The sequence below is a fragment of the Myotis myotis genome, unplaced genomic scaffold, assembly GCF_014108235.1.
Source record: "Myotis myotis isolate mMyoMyo1 unplaced genomic scaffold, mMyoMyo1.p scaffold_m19_p_1, whole genome shotgun sequence".
NCBI lineage: Eukaryota > Metazoa > Chordata > Mammalia > Chiroptera > Vespertilionidae > Myotis > Myotis myotis.
The window spans coordinates 216,414,112-216,440,168 of record NW_023416313.1 but is presented as its reverse complement, the minus strand read 5'-3'; the positions used below and the strand labels follow the sequence as shown (position 1 = coordinate 216,440,168).

The window sequence follows — 26,057 nt, the reverse complement described above, 5'->3', positions numbered from 1 at the left end:
TGAAAGCTCTGGATGGCAGGAGCCTTCCCCAGTGGTCACTGACCTGCATTAGAACCGGCCTGGGCTGATTTCCTCCGTCCATGTCATCATCGGGCAGATGGGTGCAGTCTGTTCTCTGTCTCCCTGGGCAGGGCCTGCTAAGTGTCTGCTTCTCAAGGGAGCCAGGCCTCTTCCCCTCTCTGTTGTGTTTGCCCCCTCACAGCCCCCAGAGGAGGTGTGGGGTTGGCCAGGGGCAGGCAGTGCACCCGGCAAACAAGTAGCCAGTCCCTGTGCTCAACAACATCTCGTGCACCTGAGGGTGCCGGTGAAGGTGCACTTAGATCTCTGCAGCGCACAGGAGGGCCTTGGGCTGGTTTGGGGGGTGGGGGAGGTGCTGCTTTTCCAATTCTGATCCACATTCCTAAGCATCATGGAGAGGCTGCTGAGAGCAGCTGGATAGTCCTTCTCTTCAAGGGTCCCCATCAGTTCCAAACCTAAAATCAGTTCATTGAACTATGGATCTGTGTGAGGAGTCGGTTCTCTGTGGTTTGGAGTCTCAGCACTCCTGGGACCAAGGGTGGGCACAACAGGGATCTCTGCTCTGGGAGCTCAGGTTCATGGGGAGGACACTGCCCCCTGGTGTAACGCAGGAGTGGTGCGGCTGGCAGGGACCTCTCAGACCTGATGTTTCTGTTAGAGACCAGGGCGGCTGGTGGGTTGGGAAGCCTCCCTGACTCAGGCCTCTGTGTAGTTTGTGAGCCCTTTCAGGTCAGTGCCCGTGACTACTTCTTGGTGTTCCCACTCCTGCTGCTTAGCTGGCAGCTCATGAACAAAGCGTGAATGGACTTTTGCGTGGATGGTGTGGTGGCTTCTTGTGTCAGAAAGGCCTGGCTTCAAGTCCTGGCTCCTCCACCTGTTAGCCAGGTGACCTCTTTAAACCTCCGTTTTCTTATCTGCAAAATGGGGGTAATGAAGCTGCCTCGCAGGATTGCTATGGGTATCTTCTGAGAGGAGACGGTGAAGCCTCACGCTGTGCCTGGCCCCCGGGGCACCAACAAAGGATGGCTGTCCCCATCGCCCTTGTTGGATGAAAAGATCCCCATTGCTCTGGCTCTGGGGGTGCTCGTGAGCGCAGCACCCAGTAGAGAACCATTGCTTGTTTTCCCAATAAACTGTTGTGTCCTCTCAAGAGCCTCTGAGGCGCTGGCCTTTAGGGAAGAGGAAATGAGGCTGGTCATCAGCTCCACTGCTGCACTTGGTAATTCTTCACGATCATTTCCCAGGAGCACAGAGCCGGGTGTGAGGCACTGAGTGAGACAGGAGGTGGGCGGGGTGAGTTGCAGGACAGTGGGGACGCATCTAATCCACAGAACCATACACTTAAAAATGTTACCTTTAAAGCGAATGCTGCAAAGGGTGCCATCTGAATGAGCACAGGTTGTGACTTAGTGGAGTTTTTGGCTGTTAGTGTCATTGGTAGCCTTGGCAGGATGAAGCCCTTGGCGAGTTTCCATGTGTTCACAGCAGGCGTGTTTGTCTGTGGTGTGCACTGAGCTGGAGTTGGACCACGAAGGTTCATTTGCTCCACTGCTGAGCTGCCTGCTGCTTCGGATCTTCAGTCTGTTCTGGCTTCTTGGGTCTGTGCTGCTGTCCTTGGTGGGCGATGGGAACGTCCAGCTTCAGGTGCTGCGGTGACAACCGGCATCCCCTCTAGGTCCTTCCAGCCCCGAGGGGGTGAACAGGAAGCAGGTGGGGTGCAGCCCTAGGAGCAGTGCAGTGTGATAAGGCTCCGGGTGAGAATGTGGCCCTGGCGGGTCAGGTGAGGGAGCACCCTGACCCCTCACACGTTCATTTACCTAAAGTCACGCACCTGCTGGTGGCAGGGAGGGGCCGAGAACGCCCATTCTTCCCAGGTCTGTGCTCCCTTTTCTGTTCTGTGTTCAAGCTGTTTAAAAGCAAAGGAGGAAATCTGCCTTCTTCTGTCTTTACCTTATGTTTTCATCTCGCTTAGACTTTTTCAAGCAATTTAGATGTGCTGTCTCATTCTTTTTTCAATGCAATTGTGAAAGTTCAAAATGAAATCTCCATCTAAAGGCCTGGCCCAGGGATGGTAAGTACTGGGCATACTTACCTCCAAGCCTCTACCACCTGCAGACGTTCTGGTCAATTATCACCCCTCCACACACACACCCTCAGCTGAGCCGCACAGACCCCCACCACTCTGAGGCTGGCACAGAGAACGCACTCTCTTTGCCATCTCTGTTAGTCTCTGAAATCCTTGACTTGATGGCCAGGTTACAACTTTGTAAAAAAGTGGTTCCAGCAGTCGCACCATCTTGAGGTTTTGCATTGGCCTCTCCACCGTCACCTTCTTTCTTCTTAAGCTCTGGGTTGCTTCCCTACCAGGCCCCAGCTGAGCCAGGTGCTGACAGCAGCAGCACCCTGTGAACAACGGAGGGCACCCAGCCGACCACCCCAGGCCCCTCAGACCTAGGGCTCGGGGTGATGGCCCTGACCCGACTTTGCTCTTCAGCCTCCAGGAAGTCGTTCGTGTTTGAGCTGAACGAATGCGCCTCCAGCCGCATCCTGAAGCTGGAGAAGGAGAACCAGGGCCTTCAGAGCACCATCCAGGGGCTGCGGGACGCCGCCCTGGCCCTGGAGGAGAGCAGCCTCAAGTGCGGGGAGCTGGAGAAGGAGAACCAGCAGCTCAGCACGAAGGTAACTGTGCGCAACATTCGGGCAAACAGGAGGCCAGGCGGAGCGCCCCGGTGTCGGTGAGGATGCGCCGCTGGGAGAAATGCGGGGTGCAGGACAGCCACAGTTATGGTAGCCGGACACGAGTCCTCATGGAGCAGAGTCCCGAGGCAGCATGACCTGTCCCTGCAGCAGTGCGACCGGACATGAGGGACATCTGTGTGTCTCGTTGCCTTCGCCTGTGCAGTGGGCATGACTCCTTAGCCCCCGGCCTCTCGGGCCCCCCCACCCCTGCTTCCTCTCTGGGTCAGTTCCCTGTAGGAAACCATGGCAGCCCTGCTAGAGCCCTCGGGAGGCCTGTCTTGGCTCCGAGTCCTGGTAGAAGGGAGGGGCCGCAGTTCCCAGACCAGAGCTGTCCTGTGTCCGGTCCTAGGAGCCCAGGCCAGGTGGCCCTTCTGCTCCTCCCCCCTGTCCTCAGCCCGCTCGGGGCCTGGCTGCCTCTGTCTTGACCAGCAGGGCTGGTTTTGCTTTCTCCCCCGAGCCTGGCACGTCATGGGTCCTCCCTAACGTTGGGTGGATGGTGCGTCTCGGCCGTCAGCTGAGGACCATAGGGGACATGGCCCGACGCTGGCCTTCCTGGAGCCAGGGCACAGCCTTGGACACGTCCAGACGGCATGGTCCCTCGGGGGCACTTGAGAAGGGAACAGGGTCAGCCAGGACACAGCTGCCCGGAGTCCCAGGCACCCTGGTGCCTGCTCAGCTCTCCCACCACCCAAGTGTTGCCCAGGCTGTAGGCTGACTTCGGTCTGAAACGCCTGTGTAAACCATAGTTCCCGAAGTCCACGTCCTTCCCTGAGACTCACCACCCTTCTGTGGGCCTCAGAGAAGGCGCCTTCCCTGCATCATTTGTATCAATATCTTAAGTCCATTCCTTCAACCAGGAACCCTGATTTTGAGAGGAAGAGGGGCAGTCGTTGGAGGCCTATCATGGGAACACAAGCCTGGGGGTTGCTGAGCAGGTCCCTGGCCCCTGCATGCTCTGGGGACCGAGAGCCTCACCACAGGAGTCCTCGGCCCAAGCCTGGTGCCCAGCCAGGGAGGATGGGAAACCCCTTGGGGCCAGCTCTCATCCCAGCCCAGCGAGCTCTCCCTACGGGAATGGAGGTCCTTCAGGGATGGACAGGACTAAGGGTCCCAGTTCCATGGCAGAAAGAACCAGGCGAAGAAAGATGGGGGTGTCTAGCAGTGGTGGGTGGGACATGGGCAATCACATCTTCCTGCTGAAAGCAACAACAATCAGAAATGCCAAGGTTGGAGTCACATCCCTTTCTCTGTGCGGGACGGGGCGGCAGGGGTGCAGCGTTAAGAGTAAGATGGTGGGGGGTTGGAGGACACACACCCCAGGCCCCAGCTGAGGGAGAGCAGGGCTGGGTCGGCCCATGGCTGTGCGTTCGGCTCTGCCGCATCCTCACTGTGGGGCTTTGGGCAAATTGCTCGAGGACTCTGAGCCCCGTGCCCTTCTCTGAGGGTGAGTGACAGCTGGCCGGGGCCTTCCTCCTCAGGGCAGGCTCCAGAGCAGGCGCTGCCATCAGGGCAGATGCCTGCTTCCTGCTGAGCCCAGACCTAGAGCTAGGAAGTGAGGCAGCGATCAGGAAGGAGAAGAAAGATGTTCTCACTTGTGAGAAAGACTCAGACACGTGTCCCATTACAGTGCAACTGGCTATTGGCCCCGTCCTCAGGGCCCCATGTTGGGGGGCAGGGGGCTTGGTGTGCTGACGGTGATGTGAGGACACGACTGTGAGCCCCACTGTGCCCGACCCCACCCCCCTCATGGAGAAGAAGCTCGCCTGGCTCCTGCTTCCAGAGGAGTATTGAGACAGTGCCCAGACCTATGAGATAAAGGCAGGGAGGGCCTCGGCCCAGGAGAAGTAGGCAGAGCCCGCATAGAGCAGCGATCCTCCTGGGAGCTTTGCAGACCCACCTGTGCCAGGCTGCCCCCAGACAGGCCACTCGAGCAGGCTCTGGGTCCTGGCTACTCACTGGGTCACGGGGCATCTGAGGGTCCTCCCTGCAGAGGGCCCAGTGGGGGACCTGAGGTCCAGGGTCTATAGAAGCTCTAAGAACCACCTGGTCTTTGATCGTGGAGATCCACTGTGTTAGTTTTAGAGCAGTCACCCCAAACCAGCAGCATCAGGGTCACAAGTCCAAATGCAGATTCTTGGGCGCCAGCCCTGTCAGAAGCTCGGGGGGGAGGGGGCACTGGCGCACTCACAGGGGGTCAGCGATGGTTGTCACACCTGCCCCCTGCCAGGTGTGAGCTGAGCATGTCACCCTGACAGAAGCTGGCGCCCATGCCTGCTGCTTGCTGGCACTGTCAGTTAAGGACACCTGCTCACAGTCACATCGTTAGCAGGGAACCACCCTCTCCCCATCCCCTGTGGTCATGAGTTTGGTGTCAGTGGGAAGGGACGGCAGCACGGGCCTCGCCTGGGAGTCGCACCTCAGGGCCCACCCTGAGTCTGAATCTGCATCCATCACGGTGTTCAGGTGTCAGGCACAGAGTGTGCGACGTGCGGGTCCAGGCAGTTCATGTTCAGGGAGTGGGCACTGGTGGTTCCCGCAGAAGAGCTCCGTGTCGGGCCGCTGATTGGGCAGTCGTCCAGGCAGGACGGAGCTGGTCTGGCCTGAGCAGCAGTGGGGTGTGGAGGGGGAGCCGCATGGGGAATGAGGACAGGCCTTGGTGGTCCATTTACTTGGAGGGGAGAGGAGGGAGAGAGATAGCAGAGGACCCCTGAGAGCAGCTGGATGAATAGGAATGTCACCAACTGGGTGAAGTCCCTGTAGGACATCCAGTGGTGGCTGCTGGCCCCAGGAATGTGGCCTGGCCCTCAGGACAGTAGTGGACACGGCCTGAGACGGAAGCATTGAGAGTGAGCAGTGGAAAGCTGGGAGGGAAGCTGACCGATTGGTGTCCATGGCCTTTTTCTCTACCATGAGCTGGAAGCGCACACCATGGGCTGAGAGGTGATGGTCCAGGGTATGGGGAGCTCACTGCACAACTAGGCCTGACCTGGGCAGCGGCTCAGGGACGCCACCCAGGAGCCAGGCTTCTCCCTTCCTGCTCTGCAGCCTTGGCAGTGGCTGATGTACCTCCCCAGGAAGTGGGCAGGAGGGCTTTTCCTTGAGAGCAGGCCTGTTACAGTGTTCTGTGGGGCTGACAGGTTTCAGGTTTGCTTTAAAACACAGTTCACTTCCTGAAACAGACTTTTGCATGGGCTGGGTCTTTGGCTCTGCAGATTGAAGACTTGCGAGTCCAGATGGAAAGAGAAAAGCAGACCAGCCGGGATCTGGCGACTCTCTGTGAGGAGCTGATCAAAGAGAATGAGCAGCTGCACAGTGACATGGAGACCCTGAAGGCGGACAAAGCCAGGCAGGTAGGCTCTCCGGAGCGCAGGCCTCCCCTGGCACCCCTGCCTTCAAGGGGGAGCGTCCAGGATCACAGCCGTGTCCTGGTCATTGATCAGTGATTCCTGGGTGACCAGTTTCCTCACCCAGCTGCAGCTCAGACCAGCAATCCTCAGCTGCAGCAGAGGGATGGGGACAGATATTGCTTCCCAGGGACACTGGCCATCTTGTTTTTGATTGTGATGACTTGGGGGAGGAGAGGGAAGGTGCTCCTGGCTGTGGTGGGAGAGGCCAGAATGCTGCTAAATGTCCTGCAGCTCATGGGACAGCCCGCAGGACAAAGATCCTGCTCCAAATGTCCAGCGTCACCCTGAGAACCCTGGGTGGATTCGCCTGGCACTACAACAAGTGCCAGGGAAGGCAGCCCAGTGCTGGGGCAGCGGCTCAGGGACGCCACCCAGGAGCCTGGCTTTTCTCTTTCTGCTCTGCCAGTCTTGGCAGTGGCTGTTGTACCTCGCCAAGAAGTGGGCAGGAAGAATGTGGAGTGTGAAGAAACAGAGGGAAGGCCTCCCGGGATCCTCTGTGGACATCTCATTGGCCACACCTGACACATGACTAACCCTAGCTGCAAGGGAGGCTGGTATCAAGTGCTTGAATTTTTCAGCTTCTCTAATAGAGCAAAAAGTGGTGGTTGGGATAATGCTATGTATAGTGAAGAGACAGGCCAGGGCCCCCTCTCTTGTATGGCTTATAGTCTAGAAGGCAGAATGATGGGTGACAAGCCAGGTGACTTGAGACGTGTGCTATTGAGGGAATATACGTGGGTCCAGGGAGAGTCTTATTAGGTGGAGGACATTTAGAATCGTGGTGCAGGGCTTCCCTGAGGAGCTGTCAATCACACTGAGCCCTGGAGGATGAGAAGGAGCCAGTGATGCTGGAGGCCGCGGGTGGAGGCAGGTGAGCATTCACAGCAGAAGGAAGATCATGTGCAATGTCTGCAGGGGAGAGTGGCGTGAGGAGCGGCCACAGAGGTGGGCGGTCAGCTCTCGAGCCACTGTGGACCAGGGTAAAAAGCACCAAGGAAATCACTTTCATTGTTTTAAGAGAAGATGTGGTTTCTGTTTCTAAGTCATCTGGCTGCTGTGAAAGTGTTTAGACTTGAAATGTCTGGGTGGGGATCTCCGTGCCCTTCACCTTGTGTCCATATCAGGCCTTTGGGAAACGTTACGACTTCCTTCAGGTCCATGGTGGGGTGTCTTTCCAGGCCTACTCTTTAGTCCCCCAGTTTGAACCAAATCACCGAAATACGTTCGTGCAGCCACCTGTGTCATTTCCATTGTGTTTTCCTGCAGATCAAGGATCTCGAGCAAGAAAAGGATCATCTCAACCAAACGGTGCAGACGCTGCGGGAGAGGTCAGAGGTCAGCAGCGAGGTCCGTGTGCAGGACATGGAGAAGGAGAACAAAGTCCTCCACCGGACGGTGACGGAGACCAGCAGCAAGCTCAGCACGCTGGAGTCCGAGCGGCAGCAGCTGCACCGGGACCTGGAGCAGGCGAGGGAGAAGGCGGCGCGGGCGGAGGGGCTGCAGAAGGAGATGCACCGGCTGGAGAAGGAGAACGAGAGGCTGGCCAGGGAGGTCAGCTCCCTGACGACGGCCACCGAGAAGCTCGACGCCCTGGAGCGCGAGAGCCAGGACCTGTCGCTGGAGAACCGCCGGCTGCAGAAGTCTCTGGACACCCTGCAGAACGTGTCGGTGCAGCTGGCGGGCCTGGAGCGGGACAACAAGCAGCTGGACGAGGAGAACCTGGAGCTGCGCCGGATGGTGGAGGCCATGCGCTTCACGGGCGCCAAGATGGCTCAGATGGAGCGGGAGAACCAGGAGCTTGAGCGGGAGAAGGAGGAGCTGAGGAGGAACGTGGAGCTGCTGAGCGCCCAGAGCAAGAAGTCGGAGCGCCTGGAGCTCAGCTACCAGAGCGTGAGTGCCGAGAACCTGCGGCTGCAGCAGGCCCTGGCGCGGGAGCGGGGGGAGCTGGAGGCGCAAACCCAGGCCCTGCAGCGGGACCTGGAGGCCCAGCGGCTGGCCAGCCAGCAGCTGGAGATGTCCGAGAAGGACAAGGAGGCCCTGCAGCAGGAGGTGGCCCAGCTGGAAAAAGACAAGAAGCTGCTGGAGAAGGAGGTGAACCGGCTGTGGCAGCAGGTGGAGTTCAAGGACACGGCCCTGGACGACGTCACCACCAAGCTGTCCGCCGCCGAGAAGGAGAGCCGCGCTCTGGACAAGGAGCTGGCGCGCTGCCGGGACGCGGCCACCAAGCTGAAGGAGCTGGAGAAGGACAACAGAGACCTCACCAAGCAAGTCGCCATGCACACCAGGACGCTGACCACCCTGGGAGAGGTGAGCGGGGTGGGGTGCAGGCAGCCCCTCGAGGGGGACGTGGGGTTGACGTCTTTGTCCAGAGCCGCACAGGTGTGCCACGAGGGGTGTGCTTCCAGACAGAACTGGGACTGTGCGTGCTCCTTCGATGTCTTCCTTGGTTCTAAACAGGGTAGAGCCGAAAGGTAAGAAGAACCGGGTGAAACTTGGCTGCTCTCGCCCTGCCCGGAGATAACCACGGACTATAGTTATCCCAGCGTTCACACGCGCGCGCACACACACACACACAGGACACCTACTCTGCATCCTAACCCTATTGTATTAGTTACGGCTTTTTTTCGTTACGTTAAATAGGCTTTAAGCCACATATAATTTACTGTAATTATTTTTTTGGCACTTAGGCTGTTTTCTATTTTTTCTATTTAATTTATTTTTTCAACAACCATTTATCCCCGTTATGCCCTCTTTCCCCTCCTCCCACCTCCCTCCCACAATCACCGCACTGTTCTCTCATGTCTATTAGTTCTCGCTTTTTTCTTCTCTGTTTTGCTCAATCCCTCCACCACCTTCCCGAACACCCCCCCCCCCCAGCAGAGCTGCCTGCCGGCTCTCTATGCATCAGTTCGTCTCTGTTTTGCTTGGTAGTTCTATTTGCTCATGAAATTCCACATATGAGTGAAATCATACGGTTCCTGTCTCTCTCTGACTGGCTTATTCCACTTAGGATAGTGTTCTCCGGGTCCACGCGTGCTGTCGCAAAGGGTACGGTTTCTTCCTTTTTATGGCCGAGTAGTGTTCCGTTGTGTGGATGTACCAATGGTTTTTAAGTCGGCACGTCCTCATCTTGATCCCTTGCTCTCCGTCTTCTAAGGTGTTTGAATTCTCCTCCACACTTTCATGCCCTAGTTCAGTTCTCAGCCATCTCCTTCTCCTTTTACTTTTTACTTGTGTGTTTCCTCTCCCTTAACCAGGGCTCCGGCCCAGGGAGGGCAGAGTGGCCGGGAGCTGTGTGAGGAGAACCCAGGGCCGTGGGCTGTGGGGTTAGAGCTTGGACGTCAGCCCTCCTGGTTTCCTGCGTGGAGTCATCCCCCCATAGTGCCGAGGACATCTTCCCGGGCACATCTCTACCCTCCGGGCAGCTTTGGCCTGGGGGGGGAGGCCTCCGCTATGTTAAGGAACACTGGACATGTACACCTTCACAGAGATATTTCTTTCCTTAGGGTTAGCCTAGAAGTATAATTACAGGACCAAAGGGTGCGGGTTGTCTTACAGTTTCTTGGTAAATGGGTGGCCTGCTTCCCCGGAACCTTTGGCCGGGGCCACCTGGGCGTTCTGCAGCGTGTTGGAGGGAATACTGTTCTGGTGCAGTTTCATCCGAATGGCCCGACATGGAAGTTGTGTCTGAGTTCAGTGTGGCTGTTCCCAGGTGGCCCTGAGTGCAGCGCCTGGGGCACCAGGCTTCCATCCTGGGGCTCGGCCATCCCCAGGTGGAGTCCTCTCCTGGCTCCTTGGCATGTGACCAGTAGAGGAGAAAGAGAGTGAGTGAGAAAGACACACGGGGCAGAACCCGGCCACATGGCTGAACCTAGCAACAAGGGAGGCTGGGAAGTGTGTTCCAGGAAGAAAGGGAAATAGATTAGGCAAGCACATGTCTCATGCTCACGAGAGTACAATCCTTGCAGCTGTGACCCATAGTCCCTGCCTCTGTGAGCATGGGTTAGGTTTTGCTGCAGTAACAGGTAGCCCCAGAATCGCAGTGAATCGCCATATCCAGGCTTACTTCTCACAAGGGTTCAGGTGACTCTCCTGGAAGCCTGTCACCTATACTAGGACTCAGCCGCTTTGATCTTACGGCGCCACCATCTCAACACAAGGCTTGGGCGGTTGCCATGGCTGGGGAAAGGCCGCCGGCAGGTTACACACCGGCTCTTCTCAGCTGCGGCTGGGAAGTGACCCAGGTCATTCCACACACAGCCCACCGGCTGGAACCGGTCACTTGGTTTCACCTAACTGCAGGGTGGCTGGAGATTTGCCGGTGGGATGTCTGGGGAGCACCGTTCTCTGTCACGCAGGTGGTCCGAGCCTGCGGGTTTGGAGGGGGTAGGCATGCATGCAGAGAGCTGTGACACCAGGTAGAAAATTGTAGCTACTGGATAGCTACAAAGAGGTGTGGGAGCAGGTGGACTAACTACGCCAACCACCTCAGTGAGAGCAGCACCCACTTTTGAAAAGTCCATCAAAACCAGAATTTAAAATGAAATCTTCCTCCTTTTCGGACTTGGTGTTTGTTCCAAATTCTCTGCAACGAGCATTTAATGACAGTCCTCCCTAGAGGAGATCATTAGGATGCGAACCTACTAATCAGATCGACGTAACAGTATTTCCAACGCACGTTTGATTGTGTCTGGAGCTCAGTGGATCCATCCTGGCGCACGGCCGTGTGGCCGGGTCGTCTGCACTGGCTGGAGGGGTGTGTTCACCCTTCTCTGTGGAAGAGGGGTTCACCCATCCCCATCAACCGCCTGCCCGGCCCCGGTGACTTGGGAAGGCACTGGCTCAGCCTTCCGAAGGGCCATGCGCTCCCGGCCCATGCTCGTCCCCTCCCTGTTCTCCAGGAGCTGGTGCTGGAGAAGCTGAAGAGTCAGCGGCTGACCGGCGAGCTGGACAAACTGGACCAGGAGCTGGAGAAGGTCGGCCTCTGCAAGGAGCTGCTGCTGCAGGACGACAGCAGCGACGGCGACAGGTGAGGACCCTCCCCGTGAGGGCTGCAGGCTCCGCAGCCCGTGCGCAGCCCCCGCGGGCGCCCCGCCCCAGCTCCAAGCTCTGCTCCGTCTTCGCAGCCCAGGGCCTGTCGTCCTTCACATCTAGGTCCTCCTCCTGGAGGTTCCCAAGGAGGAGAGGATGGGAGACCCTTGTCCATAAAAGGCTACTTTGGCTTTTTTAATCGACGATTTTATTTTAGAGTAGTTTCAGGTTCACAGCAAAATCGAGGGGAAGGTATGGAGATTTCCCGTATGCCCCCTGCTCCCCGCCATCGGTGCAGCCTCCCCCACCATCACCATCGCCCGCCATGGTGGCCCACTTGTTACCTGATGGACCTGCACTGACACGGCCGTAGTTTAATTAGCGACCACTCCTGGTGAGCCTCGCGTGGGCTTGGAGAGATGGATAATGACGTGTCCATCGTTGTGGTATATATGTTGTCACTGCCCTAACAGTCCTGTCCCACCTACTAGTATTTATCCCTCTCCAACACCCCAGCCCTTTAATTTAAAAAAAAAAAAAAGGCTTATTGCAGCCTTTTCCTGCAATGCTTTCCTACATGATCTCATTTTTCAAGGGAATCCAATGTCTTGGATTTTTTGCTGGACTTGTAACTGACGACATCCACATGCTAGATAATAGCACGGTGACCTTGGGCATGGTGACCTTGGGCTCATGGCCTAACCCAGTGATGGCGAACCTTTTGAGCTCGGAGTGTCAGCATTTTGAAAAACCCTAACTTAACCCTGGTGCCGTGTCACATATAGAAATTTTTTGATATTTGCAACCATAGTAAAACAAAGACATATTTTTGATATTTATTTTATATATTTAAATGCCATTTAACAAAGAAAAATCAACCAAAAAAATGAGTTCGTGCGTCACCTCTGTCACGCGTGTCACAGGCTCGCCATCACTGGCCTCACCTCTCTGAGGCTCAGTCTCCTCCTCGGTGAAAAGCCTGTGATGACTCCTCCCTGTGGCGATGGTTGTACAACTGCCCAGTGATGTGTGACGGTGTCGCAGGCGTGTTGACAGCAAGTCCCGGGTGGGCTCTGGCGGGATGGCCTGGGCCGCATGCTGCCCGGCGCCGAGGAAACCTGCCTGATCGGGGAGGGGGGTGTGGCAGCTGGGAGAGGCCGGGAGCTTGTGGGTGGAAAGGCAGACAAATGGTACTATTGCGTCTTTGTAATTTTCAGAAAATACAAGATCTTGGAGGGCAGGAATGAATTGGCATTAAAGACGACACTGGCCTTGAAAGAAGAAAAGATCGTGTTCCTGGAGGCTCAGGTGGAAGAGAAGGCCAGCCTGACCCGCGAGCTGCAGAAGGAGCTCCAGGTGGTAAGAGCTGCCGCCGGGGACGGGGACGGTGCTGGGTCCCGCCGGGAGGTCCCTGCCTCACCCCTCCCCTCCCGGTGCCTCGCCCGGGCAGCAGAGGGGCAGCCTGGGCGCCCACCTCATGGAGCAGGTGTGGGTGAGCCGCAGGGTCGGAGGGAGCTATTTCGGATCATGCCGTCAGGGCTGAACAACCAGAGAGTGAATCAGGTTTGGGGGGAGAGGAGGCGAGATCTGGGGACCCTGGTGAGAACCTACTGGAACGGGCGTGGGGCCCCAGACAGTCTCATGGGCACCCTCGATGGGGACACACAGGTGCACAGAGGCGTGTAAGGGCGTGCAAGTCTGCTCCTGGCGCACACGTGCTGTCCACATGCGTGCTGACCATACACGTGTTCTCCACACAGTGCTCTCCGCACACATGCACACAGGCGCGTTTCTTGGTTGCGTGATTGGATAAGGAATCTAGAACAAAGCAATTCTAAAGCCGATAGGGGCTTTCTGACATCACCCGGTCCCTCTGCTCCCAGCTCACCTCCATCTTGGGGAGCGGACCACCGAGGCTCAGGGAGTGAGGAGACGGGCCTGTCGTGTGGCTAAAGTCAGGCTGGGGCAGGATGGGGTCCCAGGCGCCTGCCTTTCCTGTCATCCTTGGAGGAAGGAGAGCAGGGCAGAGTGGGTGTGCATCTACACCAGAGCTCCTGCAGGGTGTCCCCTTGTCCAGCCGCTGCGGGGCAGGGTGGGTGTGTGTGGGGCCGATCCCTGGCTGCCGCGGGCTCTGCGCCGGCCTCTTCCCGCCCCACATCTGCTTCTGTGCTCCTGTGCCCGCAGCTGAAGGAGTGCGAGCTCCTCAGGCAGAGCCAGGAGGGGAAGCACCTGCAGAACTCGCTGAGACACCCTGCGGGGACCTCGGCGGCCGAGCACCAGGAGAAGGAGGGCTGGGGGCCGAGCCACAAGGAGGCCACCATGGAGCTGCTCCGGGTGAAGGACCGGGCCATCGAGCTGGAGCGGAATGTGAGTCGCTGCCCCGCCCCGTCGCGCAGGCCATCCCACTCCTCATCCTGGTGACACACCTCACGGGAAAGGACACCGGGTGTAGAATCTGCTGACCTACCCCGGTCTAACTGGACTCTTCTTGGTGTGTCCTGGCAGCTCCTGGGAGCTCTGGGTTCCTTCAGCGTTCCTCACGTAAGGGCGCAGTCACATTTCCCCTCGGTGACCTGCCCTCCCCTGCCCATCAGACCTGGCCGGCCGCTCATACACCGGACTCTTTCTGTCCCACTGTGCTGGGGTCGGCAAGCCAGGCCTGGCGCCTGCTCCTGTGAGAAGGTTTTATTGGAACAGATGTGTCCTCGGTTTACCTGTCGTGTGGGCAGGGCTAAGTGGTGGGGTAGAGACCACAGGGCTGGCACCCAAAATATTTACTATCTGGCCCTTCGCAGAAAAAACTCAGCCAGTGTATGTGTGAACCCCTGATTTTATTCCACCACCTGATGGCGAGAAAGCTGAGACAGTCTGAGGCTTGACCAAGGGCCCATGCTAGTGCAGTAGCCCATGGAGCCTGGCGACCCCCGTGCCCTGGCTCCTGGCCAGGTGGTGGCAGATGGGAGGTCTTGACAGCCCCTGGAGCACGAGCCACCTCATTGGCCGCGAGCAGCTCACCGAGACGCACTCTCGGTGTTCACCAGGAAACTAAGGAAAGCATTCAGAGCAAGGCCGCACTTGCCTCTGCCTCACACTCACGCACCCCAGTTCCGGCAGAATCCCCTTCATGCGTGTTCTTTTCTGTCTTGAAAGCACATACCCCCCAAATAGGTGTGTCTTTTCCCAATTCTGTGTTTGTTTTTTTTCCAAGAGAACAGTCTCTCACCTGGAGGACGCTGGCTTTGGCCCCAAAGCGTCCATTTGGAGGATTCCTTACAACTCAAGTACGTTTGCCATTTGCCAGGGGGTGTCTGACGGCCTCGTGCTTCCCCCTAGAACGCGGCCCTGCAGGCCGAGAAGCAGCTGCTCAGGGACCAGCTGCAGCACCTGGAGACCCAGAACGTGGCCTTCAGCAGCCAGATCCTGACGCTGCAGAAGCAGAGCGCCTTCCTGCAGGAGCACAACACCACGCTGCAGACCCAGACGGCCAAGCTGCAGGTGATGCGCAGGGCAGAGCACGGGCGTTGGGGTTCCGTGCGTCCTGTTGGGAACAGGCTCATTGGAAACGGGTGCCTCGCCTCAGGGCCTTTGACGGTGGCGATGGTTGGTGAGCCGGGTTCCGTGAGTGAGCGTATGGCAGCGGCCCCGTCTGTTTCCCAGTCTTCTCCTGGAAACGTGCTTAGGGATGGCTTGGAAAAGAGTCTCTGGGGTCGACTACGTTTGGCTCAAGAGTTGACCAGGCTTCTTTGCTGTCGGGCCCGGCAGAGCCTTTTTAAAGCTACTGTGGGTCTTTCATCTCCATCAGGGAAGTCGGGTGTGAAGGGGCTCCTGGGCTGGCGACAGCATTGAGCAGAACTGGGCCACACAGGTTAGGGCGTTGGTTTATAGTTATGTTAACAGATGTGTGAAAACGCGTGATCGTTTATTAATGCCGTTCCCTAGAAAAGTGTTTGAAAATATGTAACTCAGAGGTCAGGGACAGTAAACAGGAAGCTGTTTGGCAAAGAGATTGGGATTTGTTCTGTTAAAATAGGGTCTTAGTTGGTAGTTTCGTTTTTGTTGTCTTGTTGCTGTTGTCGTGTCTTTCTCTGGCTTTGACATCAGGGTAATTCTGTCCTCAGAATGAGTTAGGACGGGTTTCTTCCTCTTCAGTTTCCTGATGGTTTTGGATGTTGGATGGTTCTGTAAATAGCAGGTTAAGTTGGTTGGTCGTGTTGTTCAGATTTTCTGATTTTCTATGTATTTAACTTCTAATAGGCTTTTAACAGTCGTCCAAGAGGGCACCCAAGGTGCTTATCCAGAGAAAGGGCATGATTGGCCCAAAGAAGGTCACGTGTATGGGGAGGGCCGCAGACTCAGTTTAGCACCATATGATGGTCCGAGTCTGCCGGACTATCCCCTCAGGCAGGGCCAGGAGGGGGAGCACCTGCAGAACTCGCTGAGACACCCTGCGGGGACCTGGGTGGCGGGTCACTAGGAGGAGGGCTGGGGGCCGAGCCACAAGGAGAAGGAGGGCTGGGCCCTTCCCGGCGCAGTTCCTTACGTGCTGGTAGAACTGTCCTCCGCACAGCTGGGGTTCGCCTGCCCTGAGGGTCCCTGCTCTTTTGGTGTCTGCACTTGCCCTACTCTTGGCCCCTCACTGCGTGCGGGGGTGCGGGGATGGGGAGCCTGTGGCTCCCTGGGGTCTGCGCCCGGTGCAGCATCATCCCCTTCTCCCTCCCGGCAGGTGGAAAATTCCACTCTGAGCTCCCAGAGCGCCTCGCTCACCGCGCAGTACACGCTGCTCCAGAACCAGCAGGCGGCCAAGGAGAGCGAGCATGAGAGCCTGCAGAAGCAGCAGGAGCAGCTGGCGGCAGCCCACAAGGCCCTGCAGCAGGAACACGCGTGCCTGGGCGCGCTCCACGAGCACCTGACTAGGGAGCACGAGGCCCTCCTCGGCCAGCACAGCCGCCTGAAGACGCTGCACCGGTCCCTGGAGCTGGAGCACAAGGCCCTCGGGGAGAGGTGCGTGCCGGGCTCCCCCAGGCTCCCGTCCCCCTTCGCTCTGGCCCCTCGTGGTTCCCCTGGATCTGCTGCTTCACAGGAAGAGAAGTAAATCCACCATCACCCTTAGCGATGTGGAGTTGGTGCGGCTGGAGACTGAGGGGCAGGAGGGTCCCCCAGGGGAGAAGGGTGTGCCCACTAATCCCGGCTCAGGGAAACCAGGTGTCAGCATTGGGGTCCCAGCTCCCCTGGGGACTCGTGCCCCCTCTTCCTCCTCCTCTTCCTCTTCCCTCCAACCAAGAACAAGGAGGGACGTTCACCACAGCTGCCGATGTACAGGGACGTGCCTTGCCAGCTTCCAGGCCTTTTCTTCCCTGTCAAAGTCTCAGAGTCTGGGCTTCTGATTTTCTTTTTTACTTTTAATTTTGGAAACTTTTGAATATATGGTCATGGTTCCCCGTGGGATGAAGGAGGGAGGCTGCTTTGACAGGGACTGGAAGGGACCATGGAGACACGTCGGGTGGGAGGAGGGGGGACTTGCCTCCTGTGCCGGAGGAGACCCCCAGAGCTGGCCCAGTGACTGTCCCATCTGCCATCCTCCCGTTCTCTGTCCGGCCCCGCTCCCTGCCCATCCCCGCCGCCCTCAGCTCTGCAGAGAGAAGCCACTCGCGGAGGCTGTGCAGTCTCCTGGGGGTCCGTTCCGAGCAGGTGTGTTTCCCTCCTCAGGCACGAGGACCTGCTGAAGCACAAGGCGGAGCTGGAGGAGCTGGAGAAGGTCCTGACCACCGAGCGGGAGGCCCTGCAGCAGGAGCGGAAGACCAGCGCCATGGCCGCCAGCGAGAACCAGAGGCTGCGGGGAGAGCTAGACAGGTACCCGCCTCCGCCCCCTGCAGTGCCTCTGCCAGGTTTCATTCAGAGCAACTCACTCAGCACCCACTGAGCTGAGCTCAAGCGAGTCTCCTGGTGATGGTGTATTTTTACCAGCCCTGTCATGGTCACGGCTGGACGGTCACAGGTGAAGGCACGCCAGCTAGTGGCCGGGAGGGGAGGGCTGGCGACACTGGGATGCTGCAGTGTCTGTCTAGGCCTGGTGACCTCCCCTGCACCTTGATGATGGTGATGATTGTATCGGGCGAGGACCCCTTCATCCTCCACCGCCAGCCTCCCTGTGAGGGACAGGCGCTCGGTCCCCGGCATTCACGCATTCCCTCTTGGTGAATTCACCTCCTCCCTGAAATGCACGTGAACCCCCAAATCGGCAGTCATAGCCTTTCATGGGCCTGTCCAGAGTGGGAGATACTGGAGTCGCCGATGGGCACATTTTCACATGAGGTTGAACAAGACCTTTGGCTCCTGCCTTTTTCAGCTCTCACACTGCAAACCAGTGTCCCTTTTGTGGTCCATTGAGTGCCATGGAGTTCTATTTTCATGCTTTTTGATGGTGATGTCACTGTTAGAAATGACCCCCAAATGGAGTGCTGAAGTGCTGTCCAGTGTCCCCAAGTTCAAGGCTTTACTGGGCCTTACGGGGAATCAAAAGGGGGGGCAGGTGAGGTTGCTTTTGGTCCAGGGTACGGTGCACTTGGCTGTAGGTATATTACACAAGGCATCTTGATGACTTGGTCGGTTGACAAAAATGTAGCCAAAGATTCACACGAACCGGCGGGTACAGTTTCAGTATCCACTAACTGAGTGTTCGCAGTGGCTTGATAGAACTTTATACCGAGAATCATGAGAATTGAGTGCACTATAGTTATTCCTTAAAAAAAAAAAAAAACAGATGAGGAAAGAGGCTCAGCGAGATTCAATAACTTGCTCAAGTTCATGCTCCTAGTCAGTGGCCCAGTCAGGATTCAATCCAGGTCTTGTCTTAACCCAGAGGCACGGCCACATGAAGCCTTCCTTCCCACAGCCTTGTTCTAATATGTGTTGGGGGCTACAGACGCAGGTGCCTCCAGGGCCAGGCGGGTCCAGCCGGTGGGGAAGGAGTGTCAGCGTCAGAGCAGACCCTGGTGGGGAACACACACCCTCTGAGGGCTGTCAGCTGGGGGCAGGCCTGGGCTGCCAGGTCATTCTTTTGTTTATGCTCCCCACCTTCCCCCCCCCCCCCCCGCCTCCCAAGAAGCTAGACAGCGAAATGTTGATGTGAAACTTAAAATTTTTTAAATGTTGATAAACTAATTTACAAAAAAACTGTGTGAGCCAAACGACACACCTGTGTTCACATTGAGTCCATGAGCCTCTGGTCATGTGAGCTTTCTGGTGTAAATCGTCCCCCAGGAAACCCAGTTGGGTAATTATGATGATGAGATGATGATGATGATGATGATGATGATGATGATGATGATGATTTCAGTGGATATAGGTAACACTCCAGAATCTTCCATTTTATTTATCTCAGGAGTTGAAATTAGAAAGGGGCTTGGAATTGGGGAGAAGAGCTGGGCACAGACGTAGAGTTTTAACTGTCGGTGTCCAGCAAAAATGTTCTGATTCAATGTTTTTTAAGAGTTTTAATAGGAGAACCCTTTTTCCAAGTAGGCAGATGTGCCAAAGCTTCACATAGAAAGGACTTTTACAGGGATGCTCTGTTGCCGTGGTGTCCGAGCCTGCCTGTCCTGTCCCCCCAGCCCATAGAAGTGACCTGGGCTGGCCTCATAGATCCCCAACGGACCCAATGTGAAAACCGCTGATTTTGTTCAACCCTCATTAACACATGAAAAAAACTGAAGCCCAGAGAGGTTGTGGTTTTGATTAAGGTGCACACCTGGGACGGAGGCTGGGAGTGCGCCTCAGCCCTTGGCCCTGTGGCTCTCCACCCCTAGGGCCAACTTCCTGCAGCAGCAGCTGAAGGGGGAGTACGAGGAGCTGCACGCCCACACCAAGGAGCTGCAAACCTCGCTGAACAACGCGCAGCTGGAGGTGAACCGCTGGCAGGCTCGGTACGACGAGCTGAAGGCGGAGCACCAGAGCATGGACCTCTCGCTGACCAAGCTGGACCACCACTGTGAGGTGAGGCCTGGGCTGGTGGCTCAGGACCGCAGGCGTGTGCCCTGGGCGACAGCCATGGATCAGCCATGTTGCAATGGGTCCTCATTGGCGTCTGTGCTCAAAGACCATGTGTGAGTGTCAGACAGAGGCCGAGAGGAAGCCAGAGGCATTTGAAGGGGACAAACCCCATGACTGGTGGGGTTGCGTTAGAAAACACCTTTCACCTGAGCTTTGCTTTTTGCAGGGACAGGGCGGTGCATGGAAACGGCAAGTACTGTATTATTGTGTGTGTTTTTTTAAACGTATTTTTATTGATTTCAGAGAGGAGGGAGAGAGAGAAACATCAGTGATGAGAGAGAATCACCGATCGGCTGCCTCCTGCATACCCCCCACTGGGGATCAAGCCTGCAACCCAGGCATGTGCCCTGACCTGGAATCAAACCGTGACCTCCTAGTTCATAGGTCAATGCTGAGCCACTCACTGAGCCACACTGGCCGGGCGCCAAGTACTGTTTGATTTCCGAACCCTCGGTGGAGCACTTTGCTCTGTGCTCACCCATGTCCTCTCATTTAATTCTCACAATGATCTTGTGAGCTGGGGTTCCCATCCTTGTCCCTCTGAAGTAGCGGGTTGGAACCCCGTTTGTCTGAAGCCAAAGCTTGGGACTTTCCTGCTACACCAACCACGATGATATTCTAGAGCAGGAGCTGGCCAGCCTCAGCCCAAAATTCAGATCTAGCCCCCCACCTGTTTTTATGTATCTGTGAACCAAAAATAGCTTTTACAGTTTTTAATGGTGGGGAAAAATCAAAAGTAGGATAATATTTGGTGACAAATGAAAATGATATGACATTTAACTGTCTGTGTCCAGGAGTAAAGTTTTTTGTTGATTTTTAACACAGCCACACCCACGCATGTACATTTTATCTCTGGCTCCTTTCCTGCTGTAATAACAGAGTTGAATAGCTGCAACAGAGACTACCACCTTGCCTGGAAAGCCTGAAATATTTACTATCTCGCTTTTTACAGAGAAAGTGTGCTAGCCCCGCCTAGAGCAGAGATGTGCCATAGGAATATAATGCAGGCCAGCATACATAATACAAAATTTTTTAAAAATTAAAGGAAACAGGTGGGATTAATTTTAATTACATATTTTTAGCTGTTATGTCTAAAATATCACATGTAACCCCAAAAGCTTATTAATAAGATTTTTTAAAAATGTTTTTGATTTTTTTTTTGAGAGAGGAAGAAACATTGATGAGAGAAACATGGATCGGTTGCCTCCTGCACGCCCTCCTACTGGGGATCGAGACTACAACCTGGGCGTGTGCCCTGACCAGGAATCAAACCTGTGACCTGTTGATGCATGAGACGATGCTTAACCAACTGAGCCACACCAGCCGGACACCTTATTAATGAGATGTTTTCAAATTGTTAAATCCCCAGAACCTGTTGTATATCTTTGCACTTATGGCTCATCTCAGCTCAGACTGGCTGCGTTTTCAGTGCTCAGTGGCCACACGTGGCCAGTGGCTGCCTGATTGGACGGTGCAGTGGCAGAAGGCTTGGCCATCCCCATGGCATTGGCCGTATTGGTCATTCCCACTGGATACCGAAACGGCCCTCTTTGTGCACGTGGCCTTTTTCTCCTTTTGGAAGTAGATTCCCAGCAGTGGAATCACGGGAGCGTGTGGTGTTTGAGACATTGTCCATCTGTGTTTTAGCTGCTCTCCCGCCTCAAGGGCAACTTGGAGGAAGAAAACCATCACCTCGTGAGCCAGATCCAGATGTTGAATGAGCAGAACCAGAGGCTTCTAGAGCAGAACATGGAGGACAAGGACCAGCACCAGGAGGAGCAGCAGCAGTACGTGTGAGGGGTGTGGGCTGCCCTGTCCACGAAGGGGTCCTGGCTTCCAGCCCTGTGCCTGGGCCTCGACATTCTGGGCAGAGAGTCCCTTGGTGCACTGGTGTCCCAAGGGAAGGGGACACACCATCTTCCCATTGCATCCTCCTCTCTTTTTCCCTGGAATGGTTCTAGATTTCTGCAAGTAGGGGTGGTTGGCTTTTCAAAGATACTGCCCACTGCCTGATGGTTCTTAATCTGCTTTTGGAATTCAGTTCCATTTTAAAAATACGATGGCGGTAGAGTGGTGCCTAGGGAAGGAATTCAGATTGCGGGCCAAGCCCTTTCTGTGTGTTTTCCCTTAACAGGCTGGAGAGAGGGTGGTTGGTACACCCTGGTTATCCTCCCTCTGCCGACATGACACACTCCTGGCTTTGGCGTAGGCCCTGCGAGGTGCACAGAACCAGTGACCTGGTGGCCAGGAACTAGTAGGCGTGATGGGATGTAAGCAGAGCTGTATGCATGGCAGACAGATGTTGAGGAGCTTCATAGAGGCCTAGAAGGAAGCATGGTGGTGGAAGTTGGGGTGCTGCTGCTGACCCGGATGGGGACAGGGCTGGCTGGTGCGGGGACATGGAGCACGGGTGGTCTGGATGCAGGGAAGGGGCAGGCAGTGGCAGGAGGGAGGCTGCAGCAGGCGGCGCTCAGCAGGGGAAGGCGCCCATGCCCAGCTAAGGAGTTGGGTTCACTGGGAAGTGAGTGTTTATGGGAAGCTGGTGTACAGGCCTCGGAGCTGCCAGGAAGGAGGGCGGGAGGAAGGGCCTTGGTGTTGGAAGCCTTGTGGTTGGAAGTCCAGTAACCCGAGATGCATCTTGTGGGTCCAGGGTGGTCTTCACCCCTCGGTGCTGTGCTGCTGGGACTGTGCTTCCTTGCGATCGGGAATGGCTGGCCAGTGTGGGACAGAGGGACATGGCCACAGTGACCACTGGGGCACTGTCCCAGCTCCCTGGGTAGCGGGGCTGCTTTACTGTCTCTTGGATTCTTTTGCTCGTCTACAGGTGGTTGCACCAACCCAGGATGGTTCACGTGGAAAGCCACACTGTAGTTTTGGGGCAGAAATGACTGTGGCCTGAAGTTGGCTCTCTGTGACACAGGAGGTCAAAATTACCAGCAGAGGTTGGGCAGGTGCCAACTAGAAGAGTCGGGGCCTGGTACCCTGGGGGCGATCTGATGATGGTTTTGCATTAGCTGGTGTCTGCAGGAGGCCAGGGAGTTGGCAGGCTTGCTGAGCCTGCTCCGAGCGGAGTCTTCCCCAGTCCTGGGAGGGTTGTGGTGTCTGCCCTCCGTGAGTTTGTGCGTCTGGGGGTGGAGGGTTGGTCAGAGCCAGACAGGAAAGCGCTCCAGCGTAAGGCCAAGCAGCACGGCGGTGGGAAGAGAACAACACAGACTAGAACAGCGCCAGGGCAGCGCAGGGTGGTCAGGGGCCTAGCAGTTTGCGAGCCATCACTTTTCACGGGCTCCTCACTTCACGGTGAACTCTCGGGAAAGCCCTGGTATTAGGTGGGACCTCGGCAGCTTCATGGCCGAAGGAGCCTGAGCGGCTGCCCGATCGGAGGACGCATTTTCAAGCCAGGAAACCAGGGTCTGAGCTGTCAGGGCCACAAGGACAAGAGGCCAGAACAGGACAGGAGCTGGCGGCCAGTGGGGGGCGCTTGTCCCCCGACTCTGGGACAAGACAAAACGAAAGCATGCCATGCCCTCTGCTTCAGAAAGGCCAGGCTCCCTGTCCCAGGAGCAGGGGTGCCCTCTGGCAGCCCAAGGTTTAAGAGGTGTCTCTCTGGTCCTTTCTGTGTTTGTGAAAATGTGGACTGATTGCCAACAGAAATGAAGAGATTTTTGCTTGCCAACCTGGGTTTCTGGAACCTTCTGGAAAAGCGTTCAGAAGTTCCGCCACATCTAAGGAGAGCGGCGCTCCGTTTGCAGGCCCCGCGATAGGTCCCAGGTGGCACCATGCGCTCAGCCGTGCCGCAGGCCCCACCGCCCCCTCTGGTCCTTCCAGGCCCGCTTTGCTCCTTATCTTCTCTGTCTGGCTCCCAAAAGGCTTTGAGTTTGCTTCACTAGAAGTGTTAGCAGAAGCCCAACATTGGAGTGGGTCCAGGTCAGAGGTCTGACTTTGCTAAACTGACTTTTTCTTTTAAATATATATTTTATTGATTTTCTACAGAGAGGAAGGGAGAGGGATAGAGAGTTAGAAACATCGATGAGAGAGAAACATCGATCAGCTGCCTCCTGCACACCCCCCACTGGGGATATGCCCGCAACCAAGGTACATGCCCTTCACTGGAATCGAAACTGGGACCCTTCCGTCCGCAGGCCGACGCTCTATCCACTGAGCCAAACTGGTCAGGGCTAAACTGACTTTTTTAACCTTAATGCCCATCTACCTCCCTGAGGGCAGCCCTCTCCCCTCACTAAAGGTGTCGCTCGTCTGTGCCCGCAGGAGCTAGCCTTGCCCTGTGTCGGGCCCCGAGTGCCCAACATCCTGAGTTGAGCTGGCCGGAAAGCCCTCCAGGTCTCCAAGCTTGGGTTTCAGGGGGTTGGGGGTTTGTTCTCCTAAAATGATGCTCAGCCTGATCCTCGGTGCTTCAGCAGGTCTCCCTCCCTCACATGTTAGGTTCCCGGAGCCACGTCACGTGCTTCCATCCCCATGTTCCCCCTCGGCGATCACGACCGTCATGAGCACCGTGATGTCTGAGTCCCAGAAAAATGCCCCTTCTGGGCCAGGTCTCAGGTTGGGCCGATGTTTTATTTTAAAAAACCAAATTATTTTTCTTTCTTTTCTATTTACAGAGACAAATTAAATGCCTTGCAGAGACAAAAGGAAAAACTGGAAGAAAAAATCATGGATCAGTACAAGTTCTATGATCCTGCTCCCAAGAAGTGAGTTGATTTAATGGCAGTAACTTTCACGAGTGGGGAAAGCTGTAGCATCTAGAGCAGTGGCCAGTTTGTTGGGCCCGCACCTTCCCCTCTATGGCAGGTCCCCTGTATGCAGGTCCCTCCCAGCACTGAAAGAATTTAGAGTTTCTTTCGGTCCCACCCTCCATACTCAGGGTTATCATACGAGTGACGGTGAAGGCCAGCTAGCATGTCCTGTTGAAAGATCAGAGAGTCTCAGGTTTAGAGCCACTAAAGCAGGACTATCAGGTTGTGTCTCCAAGTTTCAGGACCTAGAAAACCATGTTTCTGTTTTGGGAAGGAAGCGTGGGCTGGACTCCTGGGCCAGCACCCATGGTCTTCAGTCACAGAAACCTGTTGGTCTTCCCTACCTTCCTCTGGAGTCTCTAAACCCCAGGGTGGTTCACAAACACGTTCCCTTCTGCAGAGCAGCAGCCACGGTGGAGGGCCGGCTTGGTCCCCGTGGCTGCCGGCCTCCTCCGTGCAGCAGGGCTTCCCTGACGCGGGCCTGAGCCCCATGAGCTGGGCCTTCAGATTGTACTGTCCCAGCCCAGCCTAGAGGTCATATCACCATGAATCCTGTAAGACCTCTCTGTTGAAATCTCCACCTTCTGCCTGACCCTTCTGTTGACAGGGAAATGAGGCATCGATGAGGAAATTCAGTAATTTGTGAAAGCACAGTGCTGGTCTATGGCAGAGCCAGGATTACAACCCACATGTAGTTGTTCTTATTCTATTCGAATGCCCCCATTTCCGGTTAGCTGCAATGTTTGACTTACCCTTTAAATTCACTGTTTTTGATTCAAATGGCCCACTCTGCCCTGCCCTGTTCCCCCTCACCCAGACTCCTCAGTACCGGGAATGGGCAGAGTATGCCAGCCCATGTCACCCATTATTAACTCTGGCTGAAAATGAGGAGGCCCCTCACTCTTCCTGAAAACGGCATTTTGATGGAAAAGTGCCAACGAACATAGATCAGCACAGCACCTCTCCCTGCACTTCACAGTGATCAGGAGCTGAGAGGTGTATTTGAAGTTCAGTTTCCCAAGAGGTTAGTGTGGGCTCCTGCCACAACGAACGCTTCTACCGTCCCTACCACAGCTACAAACTGTGTTCCTGAGCCCCACATCCGATGATCGTGGTGCTGGCGAAGAGCACCAGCCTTCTGAACCCCAAATTAACGGCCGCTTCCCCGGCTGGTGATGGCAGTCCCAGCTTGTGTCAGCGCACCCAGTGACCTACCGGAGGGGCAGTGAGGGTTGGCTGTGTCCTAAAAATCTACTTTTAATAGGAAAAACCACTGGATTGGAGCCAAAGCCTTAGTCAAATTAATCAAACCAAAGAAAGAGGGTCCCAGAGAACGACCGAAGTCAACCACAGACAGCCCTCCCTGGCCGCTGGAGTCCTCAGACGCGGCCTCGCCCAGTGCTGCTCAGCCTCCAAAATCGCAGCCAGAGCCCCTGGAGGCCACGCCATCATGCTCGAACTGGGTGGAAGAGCGAGACACCCACAGTGTGCCTGTGGGAAAAGGTAAGAGGGTGACCTGGCTGCAGGCGGGAAATGAAGGGGAGGACCTCAGGTCTCCCTCGTGGACAGGGCAGCACCAACGAGATGGCGTGCTGGGTGTGCACACGTGTGCAGGCGCCTGAAGGGGGTGTGCTCCCCCCTTAGGTATGTGAACAGCCAAATAGAAAATATAAACCCACGTCAGTGATGTGGGAGTTGCGTCCCAGAACAATTTAGTTCCTTTAGCACGAGAAGCCTCGCCCATCACATACAGGTGGTGGGTCCTGGAATGTCCAGAGCAGATCTCCATACAGTTACCGCAGAGAGAGCCCAATAGGGTAAGTTTTGGGGTTTCCTGGGATAAGCCATTTCTGGAGGGAGATCCCGGTGCATTTAACACGTATTGGACACGTGCAAGGTCTTCAGCGCGGCCTCGGGGGCTGAGCTCTCTGTCCCTCTGAAAAGCAGGTGCGGTTCTCTTCTCCCACCTTCCTGGCCTTGAGTCCTCCCACCAGGGGGCGCTGTACCTGGACATTTAGGGCTGGGGTGGGAGTGAGCCAGAGGTTCCGAAATGGGTTTCTAG

The 26,057-nt window shown here is 56.1% G+C and overlaps 1 protein-coding gene across 1 annotated transcript in view; it reads left to right on the top strand.

The window, feature by feature from the left end:
• The window catches only part of CCDC88C (coiled-coil domain containing 88C), a 108,037-nt gene that overhangs the window by 64,260 nt on the left and 17,720 nt on the right, over positions 1-26,057 (top strand). The window contains exons 13-25 of the mRNA XM_036315636.1: positions 2,513-2,697; positions 5,970-6,107; positions 7,431-8,471; positions 11,066-11,193; positions 12,413-12,554; positions 13,380-13,562; positions 14,529-14,690; positions 15,919-16,196; positions 16,902-17,045; positions 19,001-19,187; positions 20,892-21,037; positions 23,861-23,950; positions 25,260-25,498. Coding sequence (XP_036171529.1) covers positions 2,513-2,697; positions 5,970-6,107; positions 7,431-8,471; positions 11,066-11,193; positions 12,413-12,554; positions 13,380-13,562; positions 14,529-14,690; positions 15,919-16,196; positions 16,902-17,045; positions 19,001-19,187; positions 20,892-21,037; positions 23,861-23,950; positions 25,260-25,498 — 3,063 coding nt within the window. The remainder of the gene's footprint in view (positions 1-2,512; positions 2,698-5,969; positions 6,108-7,430; positions 8,472-11,065; positions 11,194-12,412; positions 12,555-13,379; positions 13,563-14,528; positions 14,691-15,918; positions 16,197-16,901; positions 17,046-19,000; positions 19,188-20,891; positions 21,038-23,860; positions 23,951-25,259; positions 25,499-26,057) is intronic.